Source organism: Amphibalanus amphitrite, unplaced genomic scaffold (assembly GCF_019059575.1).
Source record: "Amphibalanus amphitrite isolate SeventyFive unplaced genomic scaffold, NRLGWU_Aamphi_draft 000579F_arrow, whole genome shotgun sequence".
NCBI classification, from domain to species: domain Eukaryota; kingdom Metazoa; phylum Arthropoda; class Thecostraca; order Balanomorpha; family Balanidae; genus Amphibalanus; species Amphibalanus amphitrite.
The window spans coordinates 303,016-330,801 of record NW_024882073.1 but is presented as its reverse complement, the minus strand read 5'-3'; the positions used below and the strand labels follow the sequence as shown (position 1 = coordinate 330,801).

Genomic DNA, 27,786 nt, shown 5'->3' with positions numbered 1-27,786 from the left:
TTCTCGTGACTGCTTTTTGTAAAAACCAAAATCCGTATGTGTGGTGTTTATTGGTTTCCATGAAGAGCACAAGATGATTCAGGATTTTTTTCCGGTCTAGAGGCCCACGTGAATATGGCTTTAGATCTCTTTTCAGCGATATACACGCAGTTTACATCAAACCATTACGTACAGAAAACAGAAAGAAACGGTGACGTGCGACCAACACTCGCGCTGACATGTAGCGTCTCACATAATACCACACACACAAACACACGCATCTCAGGCCCACGGACCAAGCGAGCAACCGACCATCTACGAGTTTACAACAGTACAAACATGCCCACCATTTAGACAGGGTGTGATCGAAGCGTCCACTCGCTTCCACGTCAAGTAGGGTGCCTCGTTCCCTTTTGTTATTCAGCCTACATCAAAGGAAGGCCGTATCTCGGGCGATCCCAGACAAAGCAGGTAGAAAACTACCCTAGTTCTGGGTGTCTGGTTCATTGTTGTGGCTAAAAAGATCAGACGCTTATACAGGGGAGCCCTCTGTCATATAGAGCCCCGTCAGCCTGATCAGATAACAGGATAGCGCTGTCCTCACGTCAGTTGGTAGTTGACTCCCGACTTCCTTATTCTTTCTCAGTAGAAACGTCATAACTCCTATTCTCTCTCCTTCCTCACGAACCCCGCGCTGTCTCTTGCTCGTCTCCCTTTCACAGTTTGAGCCACCAACTCTGTAGCTGAATCAACCACCGTCTGTCCTGCCTCAAAATAGACTTCCAGCATCCCGCCTTTCCTTGCAGTGACTGTCCCGACTTCAGGGGAAGAGGCTCATCGAAGAAGACTCAAGAATGAAAGGCTGGGCAATCGATCGGACGCGCATCATCAACAAAATCCCCATCAGGAACCGGTTCTTAATTCATTACATAGAATGTGTGAAACACATAATCAAAAGGGATTCATTGTTACTAATGTTAAATGTGTACGACAATCACGTATTTTACGGCAAAGTACCCACAGCATAAAACTGTTCGACAACGTACGTTTTGTTACGGGTTTGACAGCTACGCCAGTCTAGCATCTCAAGTCAAAGCCATCGACATAGGTTCGCTTCCTGTCGATAGCATCCTTCGTCTTTTCAGGAAACTGGAACAAATTTGGGCAAACCAGCCGCCAACAGCACCTCTTGAAACGAATCAGACCTAATCCAAGCGCACAACAACCGACCGACATAAGATGACAACAGTCCTAGCCAGCGGCGGTGGCGGCGCAGACACGGTGTGGAGACGACGCAGAGACGCGGTGCCTGGGGTCGAGGGAGACAGCGGCTGCGGCGGGCTCTAGCCCTCCCTACCTCCTCGGTGGCTGACTGGGCCCGGCCAGAGCGCCCATCCTGCTCGGGTCCTGAGACGGATAGTGTACTGCCGCCAGGAAGGCCGGCGGGGGCGGCGGCGGCGCCAGACCCGGAGGTGGCCTCGGCGGCATCAGGAACGGCGGCGGTCCCGGCGGGGGGCCGTGCGGCGGCGGCGGCAGCGGGCCCGGCAGACCTGCAGACGAGAGAGGAAGAACGGGGTTAGATGGGGCCAAGCAGACCTGCGGACGAGAGAGAAAGGAGGACGTGTTGCCGATTCATTCACTGATTCGTTCATATTCAGTCCATGATTCATTCATTTATTTATTCTCACATTCATTCATTCGTTTCAATTCGCTCGATATTATTTCTGCAGATGTCAGCGTCTTATTTTATGCAAAGAGCAATGGATGTCTTATTAGTTTCTCCTTCCTGGCAGATCTTTAAATTTTCAAATGTCTCGATTATTGTCTCGCGACCGTTTTTTTTTTATACAATGACCTTTGCCATCGATTGAAGGTCACACATTAAAAATATTTTCATTGCACAAGCATGAATGTTCGTTTTTACTTCAATATATTGTGAAAATGAAGAAGGCGTCTCATGTTGCAGTTTGCAACTGAGGAGGGGAGTGTTAAAGTAAGGTGGAACTAGGGGTGAATTGGCGTAGGTAAGGGGGGCTTTGGGGCGTTAACCCGCGCGGGGCTGGGGGGGTAAATTTTACCCCCCTCGCGAATTTTTGCGATATCTCAAAAACGGCGGCGCGCAGCGCCGCCAAACTTTCAGTACCTTTTCTTACATCAATTTGACACGTTCCCTGAAAATTTGAGCGAAATCCGTCGGAAAATTTTTGAGAAATTGACGTTTTAGTGACGTCATGTTCGCCATTTTCGCCTCAAAAACGGCAAAAGTTCAAACGCCGCTAACATCTTCATTTTTAAAGGAATCAAGACGTAACAAAAAAGGTTATACGTAATTTTACTTTGTCTATCAAATGGCTATCTCGGTTTTTTGAAAATTTTGGATTTTGGGCTAAATGTTTTCAAAAAACTGACTTTTTTGGGAAAATTATTATAAAATCCAAAATTTTGAGTCTATCGAAAAAACCGGAATATATGTCAGAGAAGTGGTCTATGTGCACCTACATACCAAATTTTAGAAGAATCGGTTCAAAAATGTGGGAGTTATTCAAAATTTTATGACGTCACGACACACAAAATTTTTGAAAAATAACTTTTTTGGAAGTTCTAGACCTCGTACGTAAACAAAAATAGCACCATTCGATTCGCCGTGAAAAACTGCATCAGATAGACACCTTTTTAGGCCTTAACAACCAACTTCAAAATTTGACCTCACTTGACCTGACCTCGACCTGAAATTCATCCAGAGGTGGTCCATATCACTTATTGAGTGTGCCTATTGAATTCTATGAGTAAAATGACCCATAAAACATGTGTCGCACATGCCCTTTTCTATATTTTGTTTTTTGGTGACCTGACCTGACCTGACCTTGACCTTGACCTCTGAATGATATTGTATGCAACGAATATTGTCTTGGTAGCCTAAGAACACGTTTTGGGCGATCAGTCTCAGTCCATGACTCCATTCTTCGGCAACTACGGTGCAAGGCCGATACTGTAGAAACTTGCAATTTGTACCCTTGACCTGACCTTGACTTTGACCTCAAACTTTAAATTAAGTACATGTTTTTAGTAGTTCGTGATGAGAGCTTTCGATTGGCGTTTGAATTTTCCAAATCGGACCATTAGTTCGGGAGATAACAGGGGGGGGGGGGTAAAATTTACCCCCCCCCCCCAGCCCCGCGCGTTCGGCTGGAGACCCCAGCCCCGCGCGGGTTAAAGGGAGATAATGACCTTTTTCCACAAAATCTGAGTTAGGACCATTTTCTGACAAAACACAACAAGTTATAATGTAAATTAAAACCATTTTGCTCAATTCGGTACCTTGCCGCAAATATCTCAACTTGAAGTCACGTTAGCGGGGAGCGCTGAAAATGACCGTTGAATAAGTACTTACATCACTTTTTGGTACTTGCATGTAATTTTGTAAAATGAGCGTATTCCTTACATTTGATCTTCATCACATCTAGTTAGTTAATGGTCGTCTATAGTGCCTTCAAAAGATATTCATGGTTTGGGGGTGGTTTATGTCTAAATTTACGCAACTATTTTTCCTGTTCATCATCTGTCGCCATATGCTGCTATTTTAGTAGCAACGACTCAATTTTGAATCGGTCCCGCCGACTGCACAATAAAAGAAGATAGATACAACACTTTTGCGGCATCACTGAAAAAGTTATGCAGTACTGTTATCAAAATTATCATAACACCGTTCGACAAATCTGAAGTCTTTTTGAAATAAATATGCTTGTATTTTTCGCTTCAGGCTCTGACGCCAAAATAATGAATTTCGTAGTCGCAATCGCAAGATTTGGCTGCGTTTCTGGCGCATGCCGTTCATTTGTGGCGCAAAATAATACTTGGAAACAAAGAAGAGTAGGCACTATGTACCCCGAATTAGAATCTAATTAATTCTAAACCGAATTAACTCTAATTCAAATTAGAATCCTTACAACCAAGCAACAACAAAGCGATAACATAAACAAAAACCCAAGCGTCGCTGTTTGAAACAAAAGCGCCATATACTGCGACTTTTTATAGAGAAGGACAACGCATTTCGGTGGGTGTTACAAGTACTGCAAGTACTGCTTCTTTTTTGCAAAAATAAAAACCTTTCACATACGAAAATGTGCTAGGAAATTTTCATATTTTATAGAAACTACAGTAGAAATAGTATAGATGTCGAGTAATTCTTATTTAAGAAAAAAGAAAGCTCATTATCTCCCTTTAAAGAAGAGCTCGAGAGTGGCTGGCATACCTGGCGACCACGCTTGCCTCCAAGCATCGATTCAAAATGAGTGGTCTACGCCACAGAATTAAACCGATTCAGCAACAAAAACATCACCCCGAAAGGCGACAACCCACACCGTCTAGGAAACACAAAACCACACCCGTCCACAGGTGCGACTTGCGAGCATTTCACGTTCATCTCTCATTTGAGCCTGTATACCGTCCTTTGCATCCCAACCCAAAAGAAGCGTCCCCCCATACACACTCTTTTCCCACCAGTCTCACCTGGCACGGGTTCCAGCGGCATGCCCGAGGGTCCAGCTCCGCCTGTGTACGTCTCCTCTGGTCCCTGGCGGCCCTGACTGCGGCCCCACTTAATGTTGAGCCGCCTCCCACGGATGATGAGCTTGTTGAAGGTGGCCTCCGCGGCTGCCTCGGCGGACGATCTGCGTACAGGGAGGAGCGGTGGTTAGTGAGGCACGCGAAGGTGTGGGGGAGCGGTAACGGGTGTAACTTACACTATAAGAGTCGATAAGACCGGTAGGACCTATTCCCTAAAAGTATGCAAAACCTGAGCATAGTGACTTCAAAGTAATGGCGGTTGGAGTCAAAAACACGCCTATAGTTCTTCCAGTGCAAAGTGTCACATGCACGATTTCAGCCTAAATATATACCTAACTGAGATAAAGTAAGAAGGGATGCTATATCACATCATATCCCAAACTTAGTTTGACATACCTACGTTAAATTGATAGACCCTCATACTTCATGATAGTTTTAATCTCACTTCCATTAAATGCAAGTAAGTGAGACCACTTCTGTTCGGAAATTACACCTATACGAATATGACAACCATGCTGAATGACTAGCTTCCAATAGGCCATAAATGTGAATGGGCCGGATTCAAACACACACATACCTGGACACATACTGGACGAAAGCACACTGATTTTTGTGCACCACGGTGATGTTTCGGATCTCTCCGTACTGGTAGAAGTGGTCCTTCAGCTCCTGTTCGGTGATGAAGTTGCCGTCGCCTAGGTTACCTGCGCACATGTGGGAGAGCATGTTAGATATGCAAAAAACGGAAATGCACTGGTCATGAAAAAAACGATGCACGAACCAATTGTGTGGCCCATTAGCCCTGATGGGCCGCATATTTGACGCTGAACGTTTCTTATAGCTTGGTGATGACATTAAAACGAAGGTTCGTGTCCGCATGTTACGCATTACAGCAAAAAAAAGGTACACGATCGTTACTAAGAACGCTAAATGCATATGATCAAGGATTGACCTGTAAGAATATAAAGACATCGTTGACGTGAATGGTTGACGTTGATGGAACAGTGAACACGTATGTCGGCGAGTCGAAAGTGCGACCTGAATAGGCAAATCAAATTACGAAAAGACTGAAGAAAGGGGACAACAACGCAAAGGAAACAAGGACTAAGCAAGGTTGTAACGGTTGGGAAGGTCGATCCCTCAGGACACAACGACAGAGTGATCGATCAGTGACGAGAAGAGTCACAAGCACGACAGTCAGGATAAAGACAGAATAGACATTTGAGCAATCACGGTCATTCAGTATCCAGCCTATGAGGTATATCTGAGGTGCTGTTACAACTAGTTTCGTAGATAACATGATTCATGAAAATGATGAAATCTATGACGAAGACAAATTACTTCGAATACGCCTCCGCACGTACCGACATAGAGCGTAGTGATGCTCCTATCCTCCGGAGTATCCAGTCGCGGCATGGCGGCCGCCCGTCTCAGAAGTTTCTCTGCCACAGGGTCGTTCACGCCGTAGTACCTGACGGGAGAGAGGCGACAGGTGTTAGAGATGAACGGACTCCAAACGAGGGAGCATGCACGCAATTGAGGCGCAGGAAAAATTGTTTGAACTGTGAAATGTGGTTGTTTGGAAAATAAATAAATGAGTCTGTGAAGTTTCCCGAAAGAGCGAAATAAACTGACGAAACTTCGACAGAGAAATCATAAAAGGAGCTTAAAACAACAGCTAAAATGCATTACTTAGTTGATAAGCGATAAATGCTAACAACAATCATTGGCCTTCAGTTACACATAAAAATTCACATTCCCCGAAGAATCTGTCACCTTCTCAATGCCTTGTCTACCTCCACGGCAATGTGTTCTGAAAACACCCCCCCCCCCGCCCCGTCGCCTCCCGCCACCCACCTGTCCTTGATGTTCTGATCTGCCAGCGGATCATCCGGATCGGTCGGCTTCTCGTGCCGGTAGGGGCACTCCTCGCCGCGGCGACACTCGCCCTTCACCCAGAAGCTGCAGATATGCGGCCGGTTGCGCTTGTAGTAGGGCGTGGTGCGGGCCAGTTTTAGCAGCAGGTCGCTGGGCGCTGCAGATTTCAGCGCGCCGGCGGGGTTGGCGCCCTGCAGCTGAGGGGGGGGGGGGGAGATAGGTGAGGTGCAGACAACACTGTAGAGCTCATGGAAAAGATAGAACGAATTGCACCCTATTCCCCAGCTGAAAAATGAGCACATTTCATTCAAGCACAGTCAGATGTCTGCAGTGTTTAACTTAACAGCGGCTAACCAAATAAAAGATACCTACCTCTGCCTCCTTGTTCTGGATGTAGTACTCCTTGTTGACATCAGACTTGGGTATGTCCTCCTTCATCTTCAGGGCCGCATCACGCACCTGAGGTCAAAGGTTAGAGGTGAGGTCAGAAGTGAGAGGTCAGATCAGAGGTGACACGTCAAAGGTCATGGGCTGTCATGGATTGTACTTCTAGCATCGGTGCTGATACATTGGCTATCGGCTAAAGCTGTGTTTGTTTGCACCAAGGAATGAATGTCGTTCGAGTCATCTACCTGGCGACACTCGGGTTACAACTGACGGTTGCCGATGCAAGGCCGGCGCGCAGTAGAGCGAGATCACACATGTGTCGGGCCACGGTAAACCGCCTGCTAAAGTGCGTTCATATTGGAACGAGAAAAAAAACGAAAAGGTGATACGATAAACGTTGCTTTCGCCGACACCCGGACAACAAGGTCTATTTTACTGTCACTTTCAATTATCAGATCACTAGTAACTGCTGTCACTACTATCATCAGGCTATTTTATGCGTCAGTGACGGGTATGCCACCCTCCAAAGCCTCATTTCACATCGTCTGGTCAGTTCAATCTAACCTGAATCGGCAGACCGTACTCGAGGTCCAGCAGACACGTCTGACAGATGTTCTTCAGCTTGGCACAGGTCTGACACACCTGAAACACATGGAATAGTGAAGTCAGATGTCAACTGTGTCACTTAATTGCTTTCAACTGGGTGGCAGGAAAGTAAGCATCCTAAGCAGTAGGCAAGGTACCCTGGGGTGTTTAAGGACATAGCACACCTCTAGTATGGTGAAAAATCTAACACCCTCCTTCATTTCCACCACTTATAACCTACTGTCAACAAAGACAGTACCTAACTATTGCTAGATGTCCCCTGGGCTGATCTGTGCCGGGATCCTCAAACAGCGCATACATTACACAGCCTCTCTCCACCCCAAAATGAACCACAGCCACAAACTGCTGCTGCCCTCAACTGACCTCTGTTTTCTTGAAGCGCATCCTGGCTCCTGGGCACCACCTGAACACTGTGAAGGGCCTGGTACAGATCTTGCACTCCTTGCCATACTTTTCCTTGGTCTGAGCATGGGGGATAGGCTTTGTCAGTCACTGTTCAAACAACACAATCTGCACTTGGTTCAAACATCAAGATCTCCACTTCACACATGTATTTGATTAAATCTATCAGAGATTCAACCAAAATACATGAAACATGTCACAGTGTGCAAGCATTGAGGTTGCAATTAAGTGTTTAGCAATAGGTACCAAACATCTGGAACAAGAAATCAGCAAGAGATTCGACTGACACAGATACAGCATTAGGGTCTTTCAGGCTATGATAAAATGTTAGACAGAACCAGGGAGTCTAACTCACCATTCTAATGTAGGGGTTGTCTCCCAGACATGTCTGGCAGAGAACAGGGAATTCCTGTGAAAGAAAACAGAACCCATTTATTATTATAGGTTAGGAATCACAGGAAGATGGGGCATGGCCTACAGACAATAGTAGACTTTGTCCAAACTATTCTGATGGCTGACCCATTAAAAATTATATTCCTTATCTATTTAAGAAATTCAAGTAAAAGGGGCATTTCAAACTTCATTAGCACCATGGAAAATAATCACCCAACTCAGACGGGTCTCAATAGAAAAGGAAAAGGCATTCAACAATTGAGCACTGTAATGTAAAGGACATATATCACAATTGTGACAAGAAGCACTGCCATGTGAAGTCACTAAGCAAATGCAACTTTGGTCAGATGTGGTATGTGGAGGTGGGTGCTGCTTTGCTTGAGTTGATGGGGGGAGGGTGCAGGATCAAATTTGTTATTACACTAACAATATATTATAAATTATTCACTTATATAAAAATCAAAATGTCTGTACGTATGTATGTATGTATGTATGTATGTATGTAACGCGTCAGTCACGCTTGGCGGGCTATTGCTCCGGAACGGTGCGGGCTACGGGGGTGAAATTTTGGACTTAAGTCGGACGCGTGCATCTGTTTGTCGTATTAAATTTTGGTGGGGGTGCGTGCAGCGGTGTGCACGTGGCGGGCGCATCTTTGCAGCATTTTGGGCCGCGGCCGGCGCCGAGCAGTGAGCACGTGCCCTAGGCTCAGATTCTTCGCTGCGAAAATGATATTTCTTCCCGTCATGAAATAAGATGCCTTTAAGAAACAGGTAGATCGGATCTTTGAGATAAGCCCACTTTACAGATCTGACGCGCATGTGACATTTCTCAACACTCACATGACTATTCTGATGAATTTTGTGTTTTGCAATGTTTTCACCCAACCAAAATAATAAAAAGTTCAAAGTGTATTTTGAGTGGCAACGCAAGCAGTATTTGGGTAATTTCACAATAAAATATCAATAAACTGTCCTAATCAAGTCACGTGATGCTACCAGATTCTGTGCTCAGACCATATCGTGTCTGTTGGGGGTCGGAATTAGAAAAAAGCTCTTGATTGTCTTGGTAGCGCGGCAAATATGAATGTAAACAACGATGGCGTATTTTAGTCTATAGATTAGACCAGGATATTTATCCAAAGAGTAATAAGTGTTTTGTTTTCAAGTGTTGTAAGTAGTTCGTTTTTGTTGCATATTCCGTAAATGTACCCGATTACGTGATTGTCATGCGTCGGGCGGTGTCCGCTAACGCAGCGGCCCAGCGCCGTCGTCGGGCCCGTATGGCCGAGGCGGAGCGACAAGCTGAGGCCGAACGGAACGCGGCCCAGCAGCGAGCGCGCCGGCAGAGGGAGGCGGTGAGGGAGGCCGAGGCCGCTCGCCAGCGGGAGCGCGCGGACGACGACCGGGTGCGACAGCTCAACGCCGAGAGGCAGCGCGCGTTCCGAGCCGCACAGGAGGAGGGAGCTAGGCGGGCGGAGTTGGAGGCCAACGCTGAGCGCCTCCGCCAGCAGCGAGCGGCGCAAGATGAAGAGGCCAGGCGGGCGGAGTTGGAGGCCAACGCTGAGCGCCTCCGCCTGCAGCGAGCGGCGCAAGATGAAGAGGCCAGGCGGGAGGAGTTGGAGGCCAACGCTGAGCGCCTCCGCCAGCAGCGAGCGGCGCAAGATGAAGAGGCCAGGCGGGCGGAGTTGGAGGCCAACGCTGAGCGCCTCCGCCTGCAGCGAGCGGCGCAAGATGAAGAGGCCAGGCGGGCGGAGTTGGAGGCCAACGCTGAGCGCCTCCGCCTGCAGCGAGCGGCGCAAGATGAAGAGGCCAGGCGGGCGGAGTTGGAGGCCAACGCTGAGCGCCTCCGCCTGCAGCGAGCGGCGCAAGATGAAGAGGCCAGGCGGGCGGAGTTGGAGGCCAACGCTGAGCGCCTCCGCCTGCAGCGCGAGGCGCATGAGGAGGAAGCGACGCAGGCCGAGCGTGAGGCCACCGCGGCGCGCGTCCGTCAACATCGCGAGGAACAGGACGAGGACGCCAGGCACGCTCAGCGTGCTGAAGACGCCCGGCGCCATCAGCAGCAGCGCGCTGCCGCCCGTGCGAGGCCAGCCTCGCTTGCGGCCCGCCGACCGGCGGACGTTTTGTCCGGCGAGCAGGTGGTGGAGGCCGATGATGTCGGTGCGATGGTGAAAGTGTGTGCGTCGTGCGGAGCCCTGCGGTGGGCGGGTGAGCGCGCCACGTTCTGCTGTGCAGGCGGCAAGGTCCGCCTTGACCCGCTCCCGGCCCCGCCGCCAGTCTTACGCCGCCTTTGGACTGATGACACCTTAGAGGCGCGCACCTTCCGGCAGTACGTCCGGCACCTCAACTCAGCGCTGGCCCTATCGTCTTTGTCCGTGCGTGAGGTGCCGCCGCCTGCAGGCACCGGCGGGTACGCACCGTGTGTGGTGGTGCAGGGGCGGCTGTACCACCGACTTGGGCCGCTGGAAGTCCCTGAAGACCGGCCACCCTCCTTCGCCCAGATATACATCAGTGACCCGCTGGCCGAAGATCCGGAGGCTGAAGCGGCCATTCGACTCGGTCATGTGCGCCTGCCGGCAGCGACCTCTGCCGCCGTGCAGCACCGGCTGCTGGACCTGCTGGGACAGCTTCAGGCCATGCTGCGCCAAGTCAACCCCTGGGTGCACGATTTCATCATGGCTGCCGAGGTCCTGGCACGGGAGGTGGAACACCGGCAGCTGATCATCAGCGTTGCAGCCCGACCCGCCGGCGAGCACGCGCGCCGCTACAACGCCGCCGAGGGACTGCGCGAGGTGGCGGTCCTCATGGGAGAGGAGCCCGGACAGCACGACCTGGTACTGCGCCGCCGAGCTGATGGCGGGACCGGCGTGCTGCAGACCATCGATGAGAGCCACCGAGCGTGTGACCCACTCCATTTCGTCCTCCTGTTTCCACTGGGGACTACAGGGTGGCACCCGGCGATTGCTCAGGCGCCGCAGCCCGGCAGGGAGCGGCAGCGAATGGTGACAACGCTCCAGTTTTACGCGTACCGGCTCCAGATCAGGCCCCACCAGGACGACAGCCTCCACCGCGCCGGTCGCCTGTTTCAAGAGTTTGTCTGTATGGCCTACGCCAAGGTCGAGGCCATCCGGCTGAAGTACATCTCCACTCACCAGCGCGAGATCCGGGCGGACCTCTACCAGAGCGTCCGTGACGCCGTGGCGGCTGACGCGGAGCTCGGCCAGCAGGAGCAGCCCGAGGAGGGACGTGAGCAGGCTGGTGTACCGGTCGTCGGGAGACGAGTCGTTCTGCCGGCTACTTTCATCGGTGGACCCCGCCATATGAGGCAACGGTGAGCTACGCAAACAAACACCAATCTTAAATTACTAACCACTATTTTGTATTCGCTGAAGTCTTATTTGCACTATTACCACTCATATTAAATTTGCTTGAATGCATCATAATGCACTCAAATCAGCATAGCAACGTTAAAAAAAAACGAACAAACACCTGTGCTCACATTTAACGAATAAGTTAGTATTCGCCAATTCATTTTTGTTTGGACTATAATCTGCCTACAGGTGCCAGGTGGTCATATTTTTGGTTCTACGACAAATGTCACTTTCAAACAACCGTCAACAGCTTTGTGTTTGGACTATTTTCTGCCCATAGTCATGCTTTTGGTTCTACGGTAAATTTTACCTTCAAACAACCATCTAATATTATCTACATTTTTCCTCAACTTTGCAGTTACATGGACGCCATGGCCATCGTGAGGGCCAAGGGGAAGCCGACCCTCTTCATTACCATCACGTGTAATCCGAAGTGGCCGGAGATCGCAAACGCCCTGTTGCCCGGACAGAAGCCCGAGGATCGACCCGACTTGGTGGCTCGAGTGTTCCACCTCAAGCTCCGCCGCATCATCGGGGACCTGACCAAGCAGGCCGTCTTCGGCAAGCCGAGCGCCTTCATGTGGGTCATCGAGTTTCAGAAGCGCGGTAAGTCACAACATGGCTTTGACAGAAATCCCTGTACAGACATGAGCTCAGTCGCGGGGGGACGTGACACGCACCCAAGCAATATGCACATTTATTCCGATTTAAAGCTCACGCCTTAACGGCCAAATAAATATGATCGAAGAAGTCAACGTGAAAAAGATTTCGTCGTGTAAAGTTCATAGTGCTTCGCGTTGTTTTACCTTTTGACGGCGAATATAAATTCACTTATTGTTAGACTATCCCGCAATACACGGCTGCATGGCGGGTTGCCTAGCTTCTGTCGTATTAACGCAAATCATCTGCGACAATCGGTTGAGCTATACCAGTCAGAAATGTTTTGCGTCGCTTTAGCTTCTGAGGGCGAATATAAATTCACTTATTGTTAGACTATCCCGCAATACACGGCTGCATGGCGGGTTGCCTAGCTTCTGTCGTATTAACGCAAATCATCTGCGACAACCAGTCGAGCTATTCCGGCCAGTACAGGCGCTGGCGTTTCCATATAATTCACTTATTGTTAGACTGTCCCGCAAGACACGGCTGCATGGCGGGTTGCCTATAGCTTCTGTCGTATTAACGCAAATCATCTGCGACAATCGGTTGAGCTATACCAGTCTGAAATGCTTCGCGTTGCTTTAGCTTCTGAGGGCGAATATAAATTTACTTATTGTTAGACTATCCAGCAATATACGGCTGCATGGCGGGTTGCCTAGCTTCTGTCGTATTAACGCAAATCATCTGCGACAACCAGTCGCATTCCGGCCAGTATAGGCGCTGGCGTTGCCATATAATTCACTTAAAAGTTGAATCTGAGGGCACCCATTTTGTAACATAAAGTCCGTGGCAGTGTATTAAAAATGACAAAATACCGCTGCGTGTCAGTTTGCTTACCCTCTACCATACTAACGTACCGAAGCTACGCATCTTTAAATATCAGTCAAGCGATTCCAGGTCACACTAGAACGCATCAAAATCGTGAGTCTGACATTTTCTTTTTGTTTGCAGGCCTGCCTCACTGTCATCTCCTGCTCATCCTGCAGCCGGAGGACCGGCCTCGGACCGGCGCCGATGCGGACACGATCGTCTCGGCGGAGCTGCCGGACCCCACCGAATCGCCGCAGTCGGCCCGTCTGCAGCAGATTGTCCTCACCAGCATGGTTCACAACGAGTGCGGCGCTGCTCGGCCGACCGCCACCTGCATGAAAGACGGTCAGTGCTCCAAACGGTTCCCGAAACCGCTCTCCCACGAGACCATCTGGCAGGAGGACCGCACGTACCCCCAGTACCGGAGGCGCGGACCCGAGGACGGCGGCCAGCAGGCGGAGCACAATGGGAGGATGGTGACGAACCAGTGGGTCGTGCCCTACAATCCGCTCCTCAGCCTTCGCTACGAGTGTCACATCAACGTGGAGGTGTGCTCCTCTGTGGACGGAGTTAAGTACATTTTTATGTACATTTACAAGGGCTCCGACCGGCAGATGGTCCGCGCAGATCAGCTGATCGAGGCCGGTCAGGACGAGGTGGCAGCCTTCCGAGACCTCCGCTCCATTGGTGCGAGCGAAGCATGCTGGCGGCTGTTCAGCTTCGAGATGAGCGACCGGTCACCAGCGGTGCTGGCGCTACAGGTTCATCTCGAAGACCAGCAGCTGATCTTCTTCCAGCCTGGGGAGGAGCGGCAGGCAGTGGCTGGGGAGCCGCGCCACACGCAGCTGACTGCCTGGATGACCTACAACCGGGCGTCGGCCGGCGAGGACCCCGAGTGCCTCCGGGTGCTCTACCCGGACTTCCCCCAGAAGTACCGCTGGGACGCCGGCCAGAAGCGGTGGCACCGGCGCCGCAACATGCAGGCGGCGCCCACCATCGGCCGGGTGGTGAGTCTCACACCCAGGCACGGGGATGTATTCTACCTCCGGGTATTGCTGCATCACGTCCCCGGCGCCACGACATTCGCCGATCTGCGCACGGTGGACGGCCAGGTGTGCGACACACACCAAGAGGCGTGTCGGCGGCGTGGCCTGCTCCAGGACGACCAGGAGTGGGCGGAGACGCTGGCTGAGGCCGTCCGCACCCAGCGCCCCGGCCAGCTCAGGCAGCTGTTTGTGGTACTGCTTCTATTTTGCGCGCCGGCCGATCCCGCAACCCTCCTCCACCGGTTCCAGGCAGCAATGGGAGAAGACTTCGCCCACCGCCACCCAGAGCTGCCGCCGGAGACGGTGACGGGACTGGTGCTACTGCGCATCAGCGACTCCCTCCAGCGGGCCGGCAAGACGCTGGAGGACTTCGGCCTGCCGCCCGTGCCAGCTGAACACCAAGCAGCGGCCGCCGCCTTGGAGGGGGCCGAGGAGCTGCGGCGCCTGCCTCCCATTATACGGGAGGAGGTCGACTTCGACCGTGCCGACCTTCAGCACACCGTCGACCAGCGGCTGCCAGGCCTACTGCCGGATCAGCGCCAGGCGGTGGACACGGTGCTGGCCGCGGTCGACGGCCAGGAGCCGCTCGCCCTATTCTTGGACGCGCCAGGTGGCACTGGCAAGACATTTACTTTTAATCTTCTCATCTCTGCGGTGCGAGCCAAGGGCCTGGTGGCACTTGCCGTGGCGTTCAGCGGTATCGCCGCTACACTGCTGGACAGCGGGAGGACTTTTCACAGCCGTTTTAAAGCTCCTCTGCGACCGGACGACACCGTCATTTTCAACATCTCCGCCCAGAGCGAGCTCGCCCAGCTGATCCGGTTAGCGCGCCTCATCGTGATGGATGAGGCTCCGATGGCGCACCGGCACCACATCGAGGGCCTCGACCGGACGCTGCGCGACCTGACGGGGTCCGATCAGCTGTTCGGCGGCAAGGTGGTGGTGCTGGGCGGCGACTTCCGGCAGGTTCTGCCTGTCGTCCGGCACGCCAACCAGGCAGGCATCGTGGACGCCAGTCTCCGCCGCTCGCCGCTGTGGCGCCACTTCAGAGTGCACCGACTGCGGGAAAACATGCGCGCCAGGCTGGCGCAGGAGGAGAACCAACAGGCCGAGCTGGAGGAGTTCTCCACCTGGCTGCTGCAGCTCGGCAACGGCGAGCTGCCCACAGACGCCGATGGACGGGTCACCCTGCCGCCGGCGCTGGTGCTGGAAGCCGAGTTGCCGGCCGTCATCGACTGGACCTTCGGCAACCTGACCGACGCCGACAGCATGGCGTCCCGCGCCGTGCTGGCGCCCACTAACAGCACCGTCGACTCGGTGAACAGTTATGTCACCGACATCTTCCCGGGCCAGGCCGTGGAGTGCCTCAGCGCAGACGCCACCGTCGGGGAGGAGCAGGAGCCGGTACCCCAGGAGTACCTCAACGGGCTGTGTGTGCCGGGCCTCCCGCCTCATCACCTGCTTTTGAAGCCCGGCATGCCGGTCATCCTGCTCCGAAACATCGACCCGGCCAGGGGACTGTGTAACGGCACCCGGCTCCTGGTGGTGGCCGTCCACGGCGGCCGGCTCCTGGAGGCGACCGTGGCCTGCGGCAGCGCGGCCGGCCGCCGGGTTCTCATCCCCCGCCTGACGCTGCAGCCGCCGGACGACGCCTTCCCGTTCGAGTGGCGGCGGCGCCAGTTCCCGGTGCGGCCCGCCTTTGCGCTCACAATCAACAAAGCGCAAGGTCAGACGCTCCGGCGGGTGGCCGTCCTTCTGCGAGAGCCCGTGTTCGGCCACGGACAGCTCTATGTTGCCGCGTCCAGGGTCGGCCGCTGGCGGGACCTGCGCTTCGTCCTGCCGCCGGGCAGCGGTGGACGGACCGCCAACGTCGTCTACCGGGACGTGCTGTGAGCCGGCAGGACACCGCCCAGTTTCTCTACCCGCAGGCATCGGTTACGCTTTGAACCACCTGCGGGGTCTCTTTTCTGTTAAAAAGAGATCCATCTGCAATTCATTGTGGCCGCCTCCTCGTGGCGATTGTGGGTAACGCTAAGAGCCACACAAAGCACAGGTGAGAATTGATTTACGAAATGTTATAAGTCACTACTTAATTTCCACTATTGTGCCTAATTACTTCAGTCCAGCTGGATTTGCTAATTGCGATTCACTCACGGCTTAGTATGTACCTGTGCCTGAAACGTGACTATGTCTGAAACGTTATTATAAACATAACCTATATGTAGTAAATTATTTGAACTACACATCCAAGTAGCTTATCAGTCTGAATTGGTTAGGTCAATGACCTATTTATTTGAATTGTATCCATTTGGACCGCACCATTCACCTTTTCGCGTACATCAAGGCTTCTAGAAGTCACTATTACACAAAACCATTACTACTCGAACTGGCCAATTATGGGCAAGCCATATCCTCGCGACGCGAAGCAAGCGGCTTGCCGCTTGTTACATATATAAAAATCAAAATGTCTGTATGAAACGCGTCAGTCACGCTTTAAGGGCTATTGCTCCGGAACGGTGCGGGCTACGGGGGTGGAATTTTGGACTAAAGTCGGACGCGTGCATCTGTTTGTCGTATTAAATTTTGGTGGGGGTGCGCTTGCCGGTTTGCACGTGGCGGGCGCATCTTTGCGGAATTTTGGGCCGCGGCCGGCGCCGAGCAGACGGCACGCGCCCTAGGCTCAGATTGTTCGCTGCGAAAATGAGGGAAAACAGAGTCGGAGGTCGTTGACCTTTGGCAATGAATACCGGACCAGGGCACCGCCGGCCAAGAGGAGACGCCAAATTTATTCTGGCCATAACTCGGCCGCTCCTGGGCCGATTTTAATGAAAATTGATTTATTACGCTGCGCGTAATGCTGTCCCTCTAGTTATAAATAAATTATATTATAAATTATTATTAGTCCTGTGTTATTACACAGGACACACACCATTTTTCGAGGCAAAGTGGTGCCCAAAAGTGGTCTCGTGTCTGTACACAAACATCAGTAGTTTAAGAAACAAAATTGATGAGTTTGAGGGCCTAGTGGAAGAGAAAAGCCCCGACATTATAGGGATATCAGAAGTGTGGTTGAAGGATCGCTATGTGCTGAATGGTTACCACCCAGTACTGAGGCATGACAGAGATGCAAATAAGAAAGGTGGGGGAGTCATGCTGTTTGTAAGAGATTGTTTTCAGACTACTGAATGTTCTCAGTTAAATGAAATTGGCTTTGAAGAATCAGTGTGGTGTACTATACATCTGTCTCATGCTGAAAAGCTTCTAGTAGGGGTGTGCTACAGGTCCCCAAACTCCTGCAAAGTAAACAATGACAAGTTGATACTACTAGTTAAAGAAGCCATGCAAATGAAGATGAAAAATGTTATTATTATGGGTGATTTCAATTTTCCTCGTATATGTTGGGAAGATGGATACGTTGAAGGGCCAGGGGATAGTGAGGAGGCAACTTTCTTTGAAACTATGCAAAATCTGTACCTTCAGCAGCATGTTAATTTTAAAACTCGCTACAGAATCGGTCAATCTCCATCAACATTGGATCTAATATTTTCCAACCGTGGACACTTAGTAGATGAACTGGAAGCTAGTCAACCCTTGGGTAAAAGTGACCATGTTGTGATTACCTGGAATTGCATTTACGAAGAGCATGACAAGATGAAGGCATGTGAATTTTTCAAGAGATACAACTTCGGCAAAGGGAATTATGTAGATATGTCAAATCACCTGAGAAGGACAGAATGGAGTGTGATAAGCCCAATGAATGTGCAGCAAACTTGGTCCTTCATCAAAAGGGAATTGCACCTGGCTATCAGCAAGTATGTGCCCATTTTCACGAAGAAGACAAGAAAGAAGAAGATACCATGGTGGAACAAAGCTTTGACCAAAGAAGTGAAGAAAAAGCATAAAGCCTGGAAGGAATATGCGAGAACCAAGAGAAGTGAAGAGTACGAAGCATATGCTAAGCAGAGAAACCGAACTACTTGTATGTTGCGGAAAGCGAGGTCCGAATATGAGGCAAAACTTACTGAAGGCTTGAAAACAAACCCCGGTAAGCTATACAAATATGTAAGATGTCGTTCAAATGTGAGAGCACAGGTTGGACCCCTGGAAAAGGATGATGGGATGTTAACTGAAAACGATTATGAAACAGCTGAAGAACTGAATAAGTACTTTCAAACTGTATTTGTTGATGAGGATATGACAAACATCCCAAACTTTACCCAGGCCGTCAGTGATTCATCTGTATTGAACAGCATCACAATCACTTCCGAAGAAGTTCTACGCGAGCTACAAAAGCTGCAACCAGGCAAAGCAGGTGGACCTGATGAGTTACCAGCTGTGGTGCTAAAATCATGTGCTGAGGTACTGGTTTCTCCTCTGACCATGCTTTTCCAGAAGTCTCTGTCTGCTGGCGAGCTCCCTGGTGATTGGAAACAGGCATGCATCATTCCATTGTTCAAGAAAGGAAAGAGAGCAAGACCCAATAATTATCGGCCCATTAGCCTTACAAGTCAAGTTTGCAAAATGCTAGAAAGAATAGTAAAGAAGCACATCATCAACCACTTAGAAGAGAATGACTTTATATCACCTCACCAGCATGGGTTTGTAAAACACCGATCGTGTCAATCGAATTTATTAGAATCACTCGAGGATTGGACCAAGACAGTAGATGAGGGAGCAGGACTTGACATAATTTACCTGGACTATCAGAAAGCTTTTGACACTGTGCCGCTCAGAAGACTCTGTGTGAAGCTGCAAGGTTATAATATCAAGGGAGAAGTCCTTGCTTGGATATCAGACTTCTTGAGTAACCGTACCCAGAGAATTTCGGTTGGTAACAAGTTGTCCACATGGTCCAGAGTCAGAAGTGGGGTACCCCAAGGTTCGGTGTTAGGTCCTGTATTATTCATCATTTATGTCAATGAACTACCAAGCCTGGTCAGAAGCAAGATTAAAATGTACGCAGACGATACCAAGTTGTATGGACCTGTTAGTAATCAAAGTGATGCTCTAAAGCTGCAAGCTGACCTGGATATACTCACCAAGTGGTCTGGAGAGTGGTTGTTGCAATTCAATTTGGAAAAATGCAAAGTAATGCATTGCGGCTCCCAAAATCCTGGATTCACTTACACAATGAAAACAGTAACTGGGCGGCCACAAATGCTTGAGGAAACTCTTGTAGAAAAGGACCTTGGAGTGTACATTACCAACACACTGAAACCTTCATTGAACTGTTCTAAGTCAGCAAACAAGGCCATGTCTGCCCTCAGGGTACTGAGGCTGACCTTTGGTCAATTAACAGTGAAGAACTTCAAAACCCTTTTTTCGGTGTATGTTAGACCTCATCTTGAGCACTGTGTGCAAGCGGCTGGTCCCTATTTGAATAAGGACATGCAAGCACTTGAAAAAATACAAAGGAGGGCCACTAAACTAGTCCATGGATTGAAAAGAGTACCATATGAAGAACGTTTGAAAGTACTAAACATGACAAGTATGGAAGAAAGGATCAGAAGAGGAGATTTGATAGAAACATTTAAGATTCTTAAGGGGAAATTGAACGTACGCCCAGGTCAATTTTTCACTAGCCACCACGGAAGGACGACCAGAGGTCACCAGCTCAAACTTGAGATACGGAGGTCCAGGACCCAAGCTCGAGCAAAATTCTTTGCAAACAGAGTAGTCTCAGCATGGAACAAGCTGTCTCAGGAGATCATAATGTCTGAAAACACAAACACTTTCAAGAACCGGCTAGACAAGCTCAGGACCACTACGGCGCTATCCTCTCTCTTTAACATCCACAGTACCTAAGTTACCCAGTCTGGCCCAGTTTAATGCTCGAAGTGAGCACCGAATAGACCCTGTCTACCATAGCTCACTATATTAAACTTAAACTTAACTTAAACACCCTGCAAAAATGGTAAAATTGACCTTGTGCGCATAATATCAGATAAATTAATTGAAAAAAGGTCCAGAATATATTTTCGAACTTGGTTCTTCTTTGGTGGAATAAAAAAAAATCTTCAAAAAAATACATTTAAAAGAAGGTGTCGTTGACTGTGCAGCTCTCACTCAAGGCATTCAGCAATAAAAAAATCAAAAAATCAAAAAAATCTTTTTTTTATTCCACTGAAGAAGAACCAAGTTCGAAAATACATTCTTGACCTTTTTTCAATTAATTTATCTGATATTATGAGCACAAGGTCAATTTTACCATTTTTATTGATTACAATCATGCTCAACAAAACGTTGTACCATATAAAATTACACCCTGCCTTTATCTCTTGTTAGGTACTTACTCATTTTATATAACATTTTATGCACCATACACAGAGAAGTATGGAAGTGGTAATGCTATTTTTATAGCTATCACATATTTTCCGTAAGGCAGTGTGTCAAGCTGTGGGCTGCGGGTCAGTGCGGAACAGCAGTAATGTTACCAACGATGCTCAAGCTATTTATTTTCTACCTTGACCTATAGGAGAACCAGTGAGAGCTGCACAGTCAACGACACCTTCTTTTAAATGTATTTTACTTAAGAACGAAAAATCATCTATGCGATCTATTTCTAGGCCTTGTTTTAGTTTGATGTGGGGAATGGGATCAGTTGCCACTTCCACTTTGATTTTGCAGGGTGGTGTGACGGGATAGGCGGCATACTCACAGAGTCTTCCCAATTTTGTCGATTGTAAGTATTCGACCCTTTTGATGCAGCCATGGTTTCGAGTTATCTTCACCTGCCAATTTTAATTTGACAGAAATTAACCAAATTCACACAGCGCACTCTACACAAATGAACAAATTGAAATGCGTGTGAAGTAAACACTCGTGGAAATTTTTACATTTATGGCGCAAGTTTCATTTGTGAAATATCAAGTTTCAAATAAATAATATTTCAGCAATTTAAGGGCAGGATAAAGTTTTTTTGAGAGCCTCATTTTTACAAAATTAATTTTGAAAAATTTCCGACGGAGACATAAAGGGGAAGAGGGCAGAATCAAACACAGAAGTGTTTTGCCTCTTCAAAAGTAGTTCATTTTACTGGGAAGTTTTGGCTTCAGGAACAAAGATTAATATCAAAATTTGATACAAAAAACATTTAACAGCCTAGCTGGTCATTTTCCTCTTATTTGACTTCATACAAAATCAACTCCCGCCAAAATTTGACCCTGCTACTCTATGATTGGCGGAAATCTGAGATACGTCATCATTTAAATTCTGTTGTTGCAGTCCGTTGGTGGTCGTCGACCGGCGTTCCCGCGTTTTGGTGTTTTGTACAGTTTGAACCCAGCAATCACACATTTAAAATGGTTAGTACGATAAAATGCATGAGTTTTGTTTAATTGAGCATTAACTAAGCAAAACGTGGCTTGTGTCACCTGGCGGTTGTGCTGAGCCCCTTGTTTCCTCGATTCACAGGCGGGAGGGAAGGCCGGCAAGGACAGTGGAAAGGCTAAGGCCCGTGCAGTTTCGCGGTCAGCGAGGGCAGGACTTCAGGTATGTATATGTAAAATACCCTCTCTTCCATTCGTGCAACTGCGCTCAATTTTTGCTTTTTGTTGCGCAATTGGGACGTCAACGTTTTCTGACGTTTTCACCATGTAGACGTATATGGCGCAGTGATGCAATATTTGTTTTTGGTTGTAGATACTTTGTTAAAAGAAATGTGTTTTTAAATAAAAAAGATACTTCTAAGTAGATTTTAGATTTACTCCTCAGAAGATATTGTTTAATTGTAGTTTAAATAAATATTTACTGTTGTTGACCAATCTTATCGGACAACGGAATTGTAGTTATCATTTTCTGTGAACATGGCCTATCAGCATGGGTCATGGGCATTGGGCTGTGCTGCTAATTCAATTTTTCATGCATAAAATTTCCTTTTGGATTTTTGACCGCCCATTGACAAAACGTTGGATGCATTGCTTTCAGCTACTAGAGCTTCTCATTCTCAAATTTTAGTTATAGGTAATATTAATGAAGCTCTTGTTTGTATCCCAAGCCGAGGTAGCACATTGTTGATAGGCAAAAATGAAAGTGGGCAGTTCTGATGTGGTATATTTGCTTAACTTGAAAAATGTCAGTAAAATGTTATTTTGTACGGAGTTCAATTGCTAACTGATAGGTATGTTCTGGATTTTGTTCTGTGACATTTTGTAAATATATATTGCAAAACTACTCTCTTGGTGTTGATGGGATACTTGCCTTGGTTACCTCAGGTTAATAGGAGACTGAACTAAGCAGGATTATGCACAGAGACAAAACTACTAATTTTTTTGTAATGATCATTGATAGTCTGATGGTTGAATGTGAAACTTGTTGGCTCAATCAATGTACTCTCATTGCATTAGTTATTGTATGCTTCTCCATATCCTCTGTGCTTGTCAAAATTGGATAAATGTACCTTAGGTCTGTCCTGGCATGGATATTTCCTTATTTCTTAGATATCACTGCTTGGCACTAACTGCCAATTAGTATGTGAACATAAGTATTCCTACCATTTACTAACATTGATGGTATTTTATTGTCATTGTGGTCTGCTTGCAGGTTCCTAATATATCTTTAAGCACCTGTTTTATCATTAAGCCTAACTAGTGATTATATGGATCTGGTTCTGTCATTTACAATGCCTGTCTGGTGTTAGAGTCTCGTATGCTGCCACAGTTTTTGTTCCATTGCTGACACTGCTCCCTCCGCTCTTCAGTTCCCAGTGGGTCGTATTCATAGGCACCTGAAGAACCGCACTACCTCTCACGGGCGGGTTGGAGCCACAGCAGCTGTCTACAGCGCCGCCATCTTGGAGTACCTCACTGCTGAGGTGAGTCTTAAAGCCTGAACAAAACCATAACCAATATTGGCCGCTATAAGGCAACGCTGCGCTGACATCGCGTGGGTGTGTTTGGGAGGTGCTGCGTTGGGTTTTAATTTATGTTGTGCTCTCTGATCGTGCCTGTTTCGCTTTTTTATCAACCTACGATAAATTTGTTTGATCTCGTCGTTGGTGTTTATCGTCCAAAGCACTCGACTGCCCTCCACGTGCGCATTCCCAATTCGTACGTCGATGACGTGTCTTGTTTGCATAGAGTGATACGTTTCCCGCTCGTACCAAGCCACGCCCTCTGTCGTAGCGCGACTGTACTGCCATCTGTCGTTCGATCCCACAACTAATCCATCTCCGCCGTCACAGGTGCTCGAGTTGGCCGGTAACGCGTCCAAGGATCTGCGCGTGAAGCGTATCACCCCGCGGCATCTTCAGCTGGCCATCCGCGGAGACGAGGAGCTCGACAGCCTCATCAAGGCCACCATCGCCGGCGGTGGAGTGATCCCGCACATCCACAAGTCCCTCATCGGCAAGAAGGGCGGTCCGTCGCAACCTGGCAACAAGTAGACATCGCCGAGTGGTCATCATCTCATGTACAAACACTCATTCACCACGGACTGGGCCGGCACCAGCAGCCGCGGCCGATTTTAGACGGCGCATGCGCACCGCTGACCGCCATGCTAGTGCGGTGTCACACATGACCGGGCCGCCCCGTGTTTTAGATAGGCGCTACATGTCGCGGCTTCGGCTGGCACCGGTTTTAGCGCCATGATTCAGCATTGCCTCCATTCCCTGACGATTGGCAGTCGTGTGGTTTTTAGGGGCTCGCGCGCGGGGGAGTGGTTGTACGTCTGATTTGTGCGAGGTGTGTGCGCTGGGGCCCGCGCGGTGCGGCGCCGGACTCCCGGGGCCGACGCATTGCCTGGACCTGATCATCATCGCTCGCTGCATCATCCAATACAAATCGTTCGACCATTCTCATACGCGTGTTTGGTGGGAGGTCGAGTGCTTTGAGCGTAGCGCGTGGGACAGCTGATAAAGTAGCGAACTGATTCTGAAATTAGGCCGTTGTATAGCCATTTCCTTGATTGCCTTCACTTTTAAATGGACTCGTTCGCCTGTTGGTGGTGTGTGGACAGTCACAAATTAACCTCTTTAGGCTTTTCATGCCGTACTTTTCGTGAATACCATTGATGCATCTATTCTTAGGTCTCTTGGACGCCGAAACAGAACGCCCAAAACTGCTCTTAAGCTCAAACATTCGATACGAGTCGGTATTCACCTTCATATAGCTCGATATTGGAGAAGTGAGGTGGTGGGAACACCGGAAACAAAGCTAGCCCGCAGATGGCGCTCGTCTCGCCATTCACAACTGAGATCAATGGTCCTACACCGCGGTCACGGGGCAGCTGGCTCGCTCGCTGCTGTTCAAACGGGGACGCGCTATCCGCTGCCCTTCTGGTGCATGCGTGTGTGGGGGGGGGGGAGTGTGTGTGGAGAGGGGGCAGGTGGCCGGAAGTGTGCTTGCCTCACGCAGCGACGCTACTGGAAGGGGTCGAGGTGGCCAGTTGCGAGTACCCTGGGGCGGCCCCACCGCAGCCGGAGCGCTAATTAGCGACGGCCGAGGGGGACGAGTTTCTGCTGTTCGCCAGGCGTTACGCTGGCTCGGGCTGTGCGTGCAATAGAACTAGCCCTATATCGCAGAGAGCACCGATACGTTTGATTATCGATTATCGACCGAGGGTATTGATCGATGCACCACTTTCCACGTGTCACAGACATCCAACTCCTTATCGCAAACACGGCTAAAGGGCACCTAGCATTGAAATGCGGTCGATGGATAAGGATTTCCCATAACAATTGTAGCGGTTTTACAGGATACAGTCCGTTCATGCTACGGGCGAGATATTGTTACGGCTGCAGGGGGTTACTCTCATTGCACAATACGCAGACCACATTGTTTTTTCAAACGTTTCTAGCCCTACTAAACCTATGATCGCAGCTGGCAGTGCACGGAAAGGACGAAGCTAACGGCTAAAGTTGCCGCTGCAGTACTGCCGCTTGAAGTACTGAAGTATAAGCGACCTCTGGGTACCTCATCATGCTTCGCAAATGAAAACCATTCGGCAATCCACGCCACGGTGTATTGGTAAAAACTGATTTCGGACATGACCAAACGAATGAGAGAAAATCGCTCCGAAAACACCTGCAGGCACTGCAAATGACAAGTCCCTTCAAAGAACCTGAAAATAAATTGCACAAAATAGGCACGCGTAGAAACCACCTCAACGAGTGTTAAAAGGGATTATCAGGGTTTAAAAATTGAAAGGAATCGGCATAAATTTCCAATCAATGAACTCCCCAGACTCTGCCGATTCTAAATATATGCATAAAATGTAAATCGGTACCAAAATTTGCGAGATATAGCCGCTTCAAAATTGACAAAATTGTACTTACTCACGCAAAACAAGTACTTGGGCGGCCAAGTTGGCCCATCACTAAAATGTAAACAAAGAGCAGCCTTGGGAAATTTCGCCAAGGCCGCCGCACCGCACTGGCGATTTCCACAAGACTGTTTTGTTTTTGTCTGTTGTTTTTAGGGCCTTGCAACAAGATTTCAGTGCTTGGCATTGGATTTGGATATGAACAAATTGAAGATTTGCTTTTCAATAAGACAGCAAGAGTTATCAACATTGCCAAAGTTATTATGTGGGTGTGATTTGAATAGCTTGTTTGCTGATCATCAAAATCTTGATGTTAATATCATTTAAATGTGAACAATTTTCAAGGGTAAATTTGAGTGTTTTATTTCAATAAATTGAAATGTAAGTGCATCAGGCACAAGAGCTAAGTTTCAATCTGATTATTTTGTCAATAGTGTTGAATCTAATGTAACGTCTTGCGAGAAAGCTTACCTAAGTGACTGAAGAAAGCGCTACAGTTTTTCAAAATCAATGTTGATCTGTTTTTTTCGAAAAACAGGTTGTACAACATGATGTGACATGACCTCTGTGCCCTGTACGTCACCCCTGCTGCTGCAGCAGAGCCCCGGCTTCAACTATAGTTTGTTATGGGTGGGCTCTCCGTGAACGTCTTGGTGCATTTCTACATATTGTTGCTGTGAAAGGACGGTGCATGAAAAAAATATGTAACTTGTATGTTTTTTATTGCCCTGGTACCTACTTAGTGTATATTTTTGTTGTTTATGAGTGATAAATGAATATATTTTGAGGAAAATTGAGTCATTTCAGTTTTAGTTTGTGGAACAGAACAGAAGAAGCTGCTGAGTGCGGATCATGCTTCAATTGAGAGAATCATCCTCAGTTATCTACATATAAGCATGCTTTGTAAGCTCCATGCATTTTGCCAGCTTCTACTTGCTAGTCAAAGTTGTAAGAAGGGTTAGGGAGAACAATTGGTACACATGCCACCATGTGCAATCACCAAACGAATGAACGTGAGGGCCAAGTCCTTCACACAGCATGGATACTTATGTATAGGTACTGCACTAATGTATATGTTCATTATGTTCATATTAGCAACTCACCCAGGCAGCCTGCCTTGTGGTATTTCTGAGTTTAAGATTTTGCAAGACTCACACTAATCAATAAGGTAAATTATATTGATATGTATGGATGAACAATGTGCAAAGGGGTCGCACGTGCCTGCTCAGTGCTCAGCCATGGATGCACGTGCCTTCTCAACAATGGTCGTGCTTGCAGACATCTCCATGGACGAACAATGTGCAAAGGGGGGGGGGGGCGGAGGGGGCGTGCCTCCGCGGCCGCCTGTTGGCTCAGCCGCTGCTGCTGCTTGGCGCCGCTGCTGAGCGCTGCCGGAGACGCCGCTCGCTGCCGGAGCTGCCGGAACAGTCACCGGAGCTGCCGCCCGCTGCCGGAGCTGCGGGAGCCGGGCCCGCCGCCCATCTGTCAGGACCGCCGACGGCAGCACGCCCGTCTGTCAGTGCCGGCAGTGGACGCGCGCGGGTGCGGGCCGGGTACGGACGCGCGCGGGTGCGCGCCGGCTATGGACGCGCGCGCGCTTGCGTGCCGACGATGGGCGCGTGCGCGCGCTTGCGTACCGACGAGGGGCGCGCGCGCGTGTATGCCGACCATGGCTGCCGCCCGCTGCCGGAGCTGCGGGAACCGGGCCCGCCGCCCATCTGTCAGGACCGCCGACGGCAGCACGCCCGTCGGTCAGGGTCTGTCAGTGCCGGCTGTGGACGCGCGCGGGTGCGCGCCGGCTATGGACGCGCGCGCGCTTGCGTGCCGACGATGGGCGCGCGCGCGTGCATGCCGGCCATGGCCGCGCGCGTGCGCCCCAGCCATGGACGCGCGCTAATGCGCGCCGGCGATGGGCACGCACGTGCCTGCTCGGCAATGGATGAGCGACGAGCGTGCCTTCTCGGAAATGAGTATACATGCAGACATCTTCATGGATGGACGCTTTCAATATGTTCAATGTGTTGAGACGGATCTGAGTAAATTGGAGAGAAACTAGGATAGTTTTAGTCCTGCTCAACTGGTTCTGCCAATAAGTACAAACACCACCTTGCTGCCAACTGCTTACCAAATACCGCATCTGTTGTACCCTTGCATTATGCATATGTACATACAGAAACAATTACAGTCTGTTGAAATCTGAAAACATGCACTGCTGAGCACTGTGGATGAATCTGTATGAACCGTGTGGCCCAGCGAAACTTTCTGGACCAGGTTATAATTGACAGTGAATTAGTAATCAATCCTTGCGAAGAGAAAATAGATGATTGTGCCTTAGATGAGCATAATGAAGAAGCGTTCCTGAAGTTGAGTTAGTGCCTTTCCATCATCCATGCCAGATTGCCAAAACACACCATTTCAATACTGTCCCAA

The 27,786-nt window shown here is 49.3% G+C and overlaps 2 protein-coding genes across 4 annotated transcripts; one reads left to right on the top strand and one right to left on the bottom strand.

Annotated features, from left to right (window-relative positions):
- Window positions 1–31: 31 nt before the first annotated feature.
- Window positions 32–21,102, bottom strand: LOC122394210 (pre-mRNA-splicing factor RBM22-like). 3 transcript variants are annotated; one of them, XM_043390938.1, is made up of 10 exons: window positions 20,756–21,102; window positions 8,174–8,227; window positions 7,780–7,878; window positions 7,375–7,452; window positions 6,796–6,882; window positions 6,403–6,620; window positions 5,910–6,016; window positions 5,123–5,249; window positions 4,489–4,649; window positions 32–1,529 (listed from the first exon to the last, which is right to left on the bottom strand). In XM_043390938.1, exons 1-10 carry the CDS (start codon window positions 20,807–20,809, stop codon window positions 1,333–1,335), a joined length of 1,182 nt encoding a protein of 393 aa, XP_043246873.1. In that variant the 5' UTR covers window positions 20,810–21,102; the 3' UTR covers window positions 32–1,332. The 3 variants fall into 3 exon arrangements, with proteins under 3 accessions (XP_043246873.1, XP_043246874.1, XP_043246872.1); XM_043390939.1 differs by lacking the exon at window positions 20,756–21,102 and adding an exon at window positions 20,561–20,652; XM_043390937.1 differs by lacking the exon at window positions 20,756–21,102 and adding an exon at window positions 11,997–12,149.
- A 30-nt stretch (window positions 21,103–21,132) lies between these two features.
- Window positions 21,133–23,893, top strand: LOC122394208 (histone H2A.V). Its single transcript, XM_043390934.1, has 4 exons — window positions 21,133–21,401; window positions 21,511–21,588; window positions 22,796–22,909; window positions 23,279–23,893. The coding sequence occupies exons 1-4, from the start codon at window positions 21,399–21,401 to the stop codon at window positions 23,477–23,479; spliced, it is 396 nt and encodes a 131-aa protein (XP_043246869.1). The 5' UTR covers window positions 21,133–21,398; the 3' UTR covers window positions 23,480–23,893.
- Window positions 23,894–27,786: the final 3,893 nt, after the last annotated feature.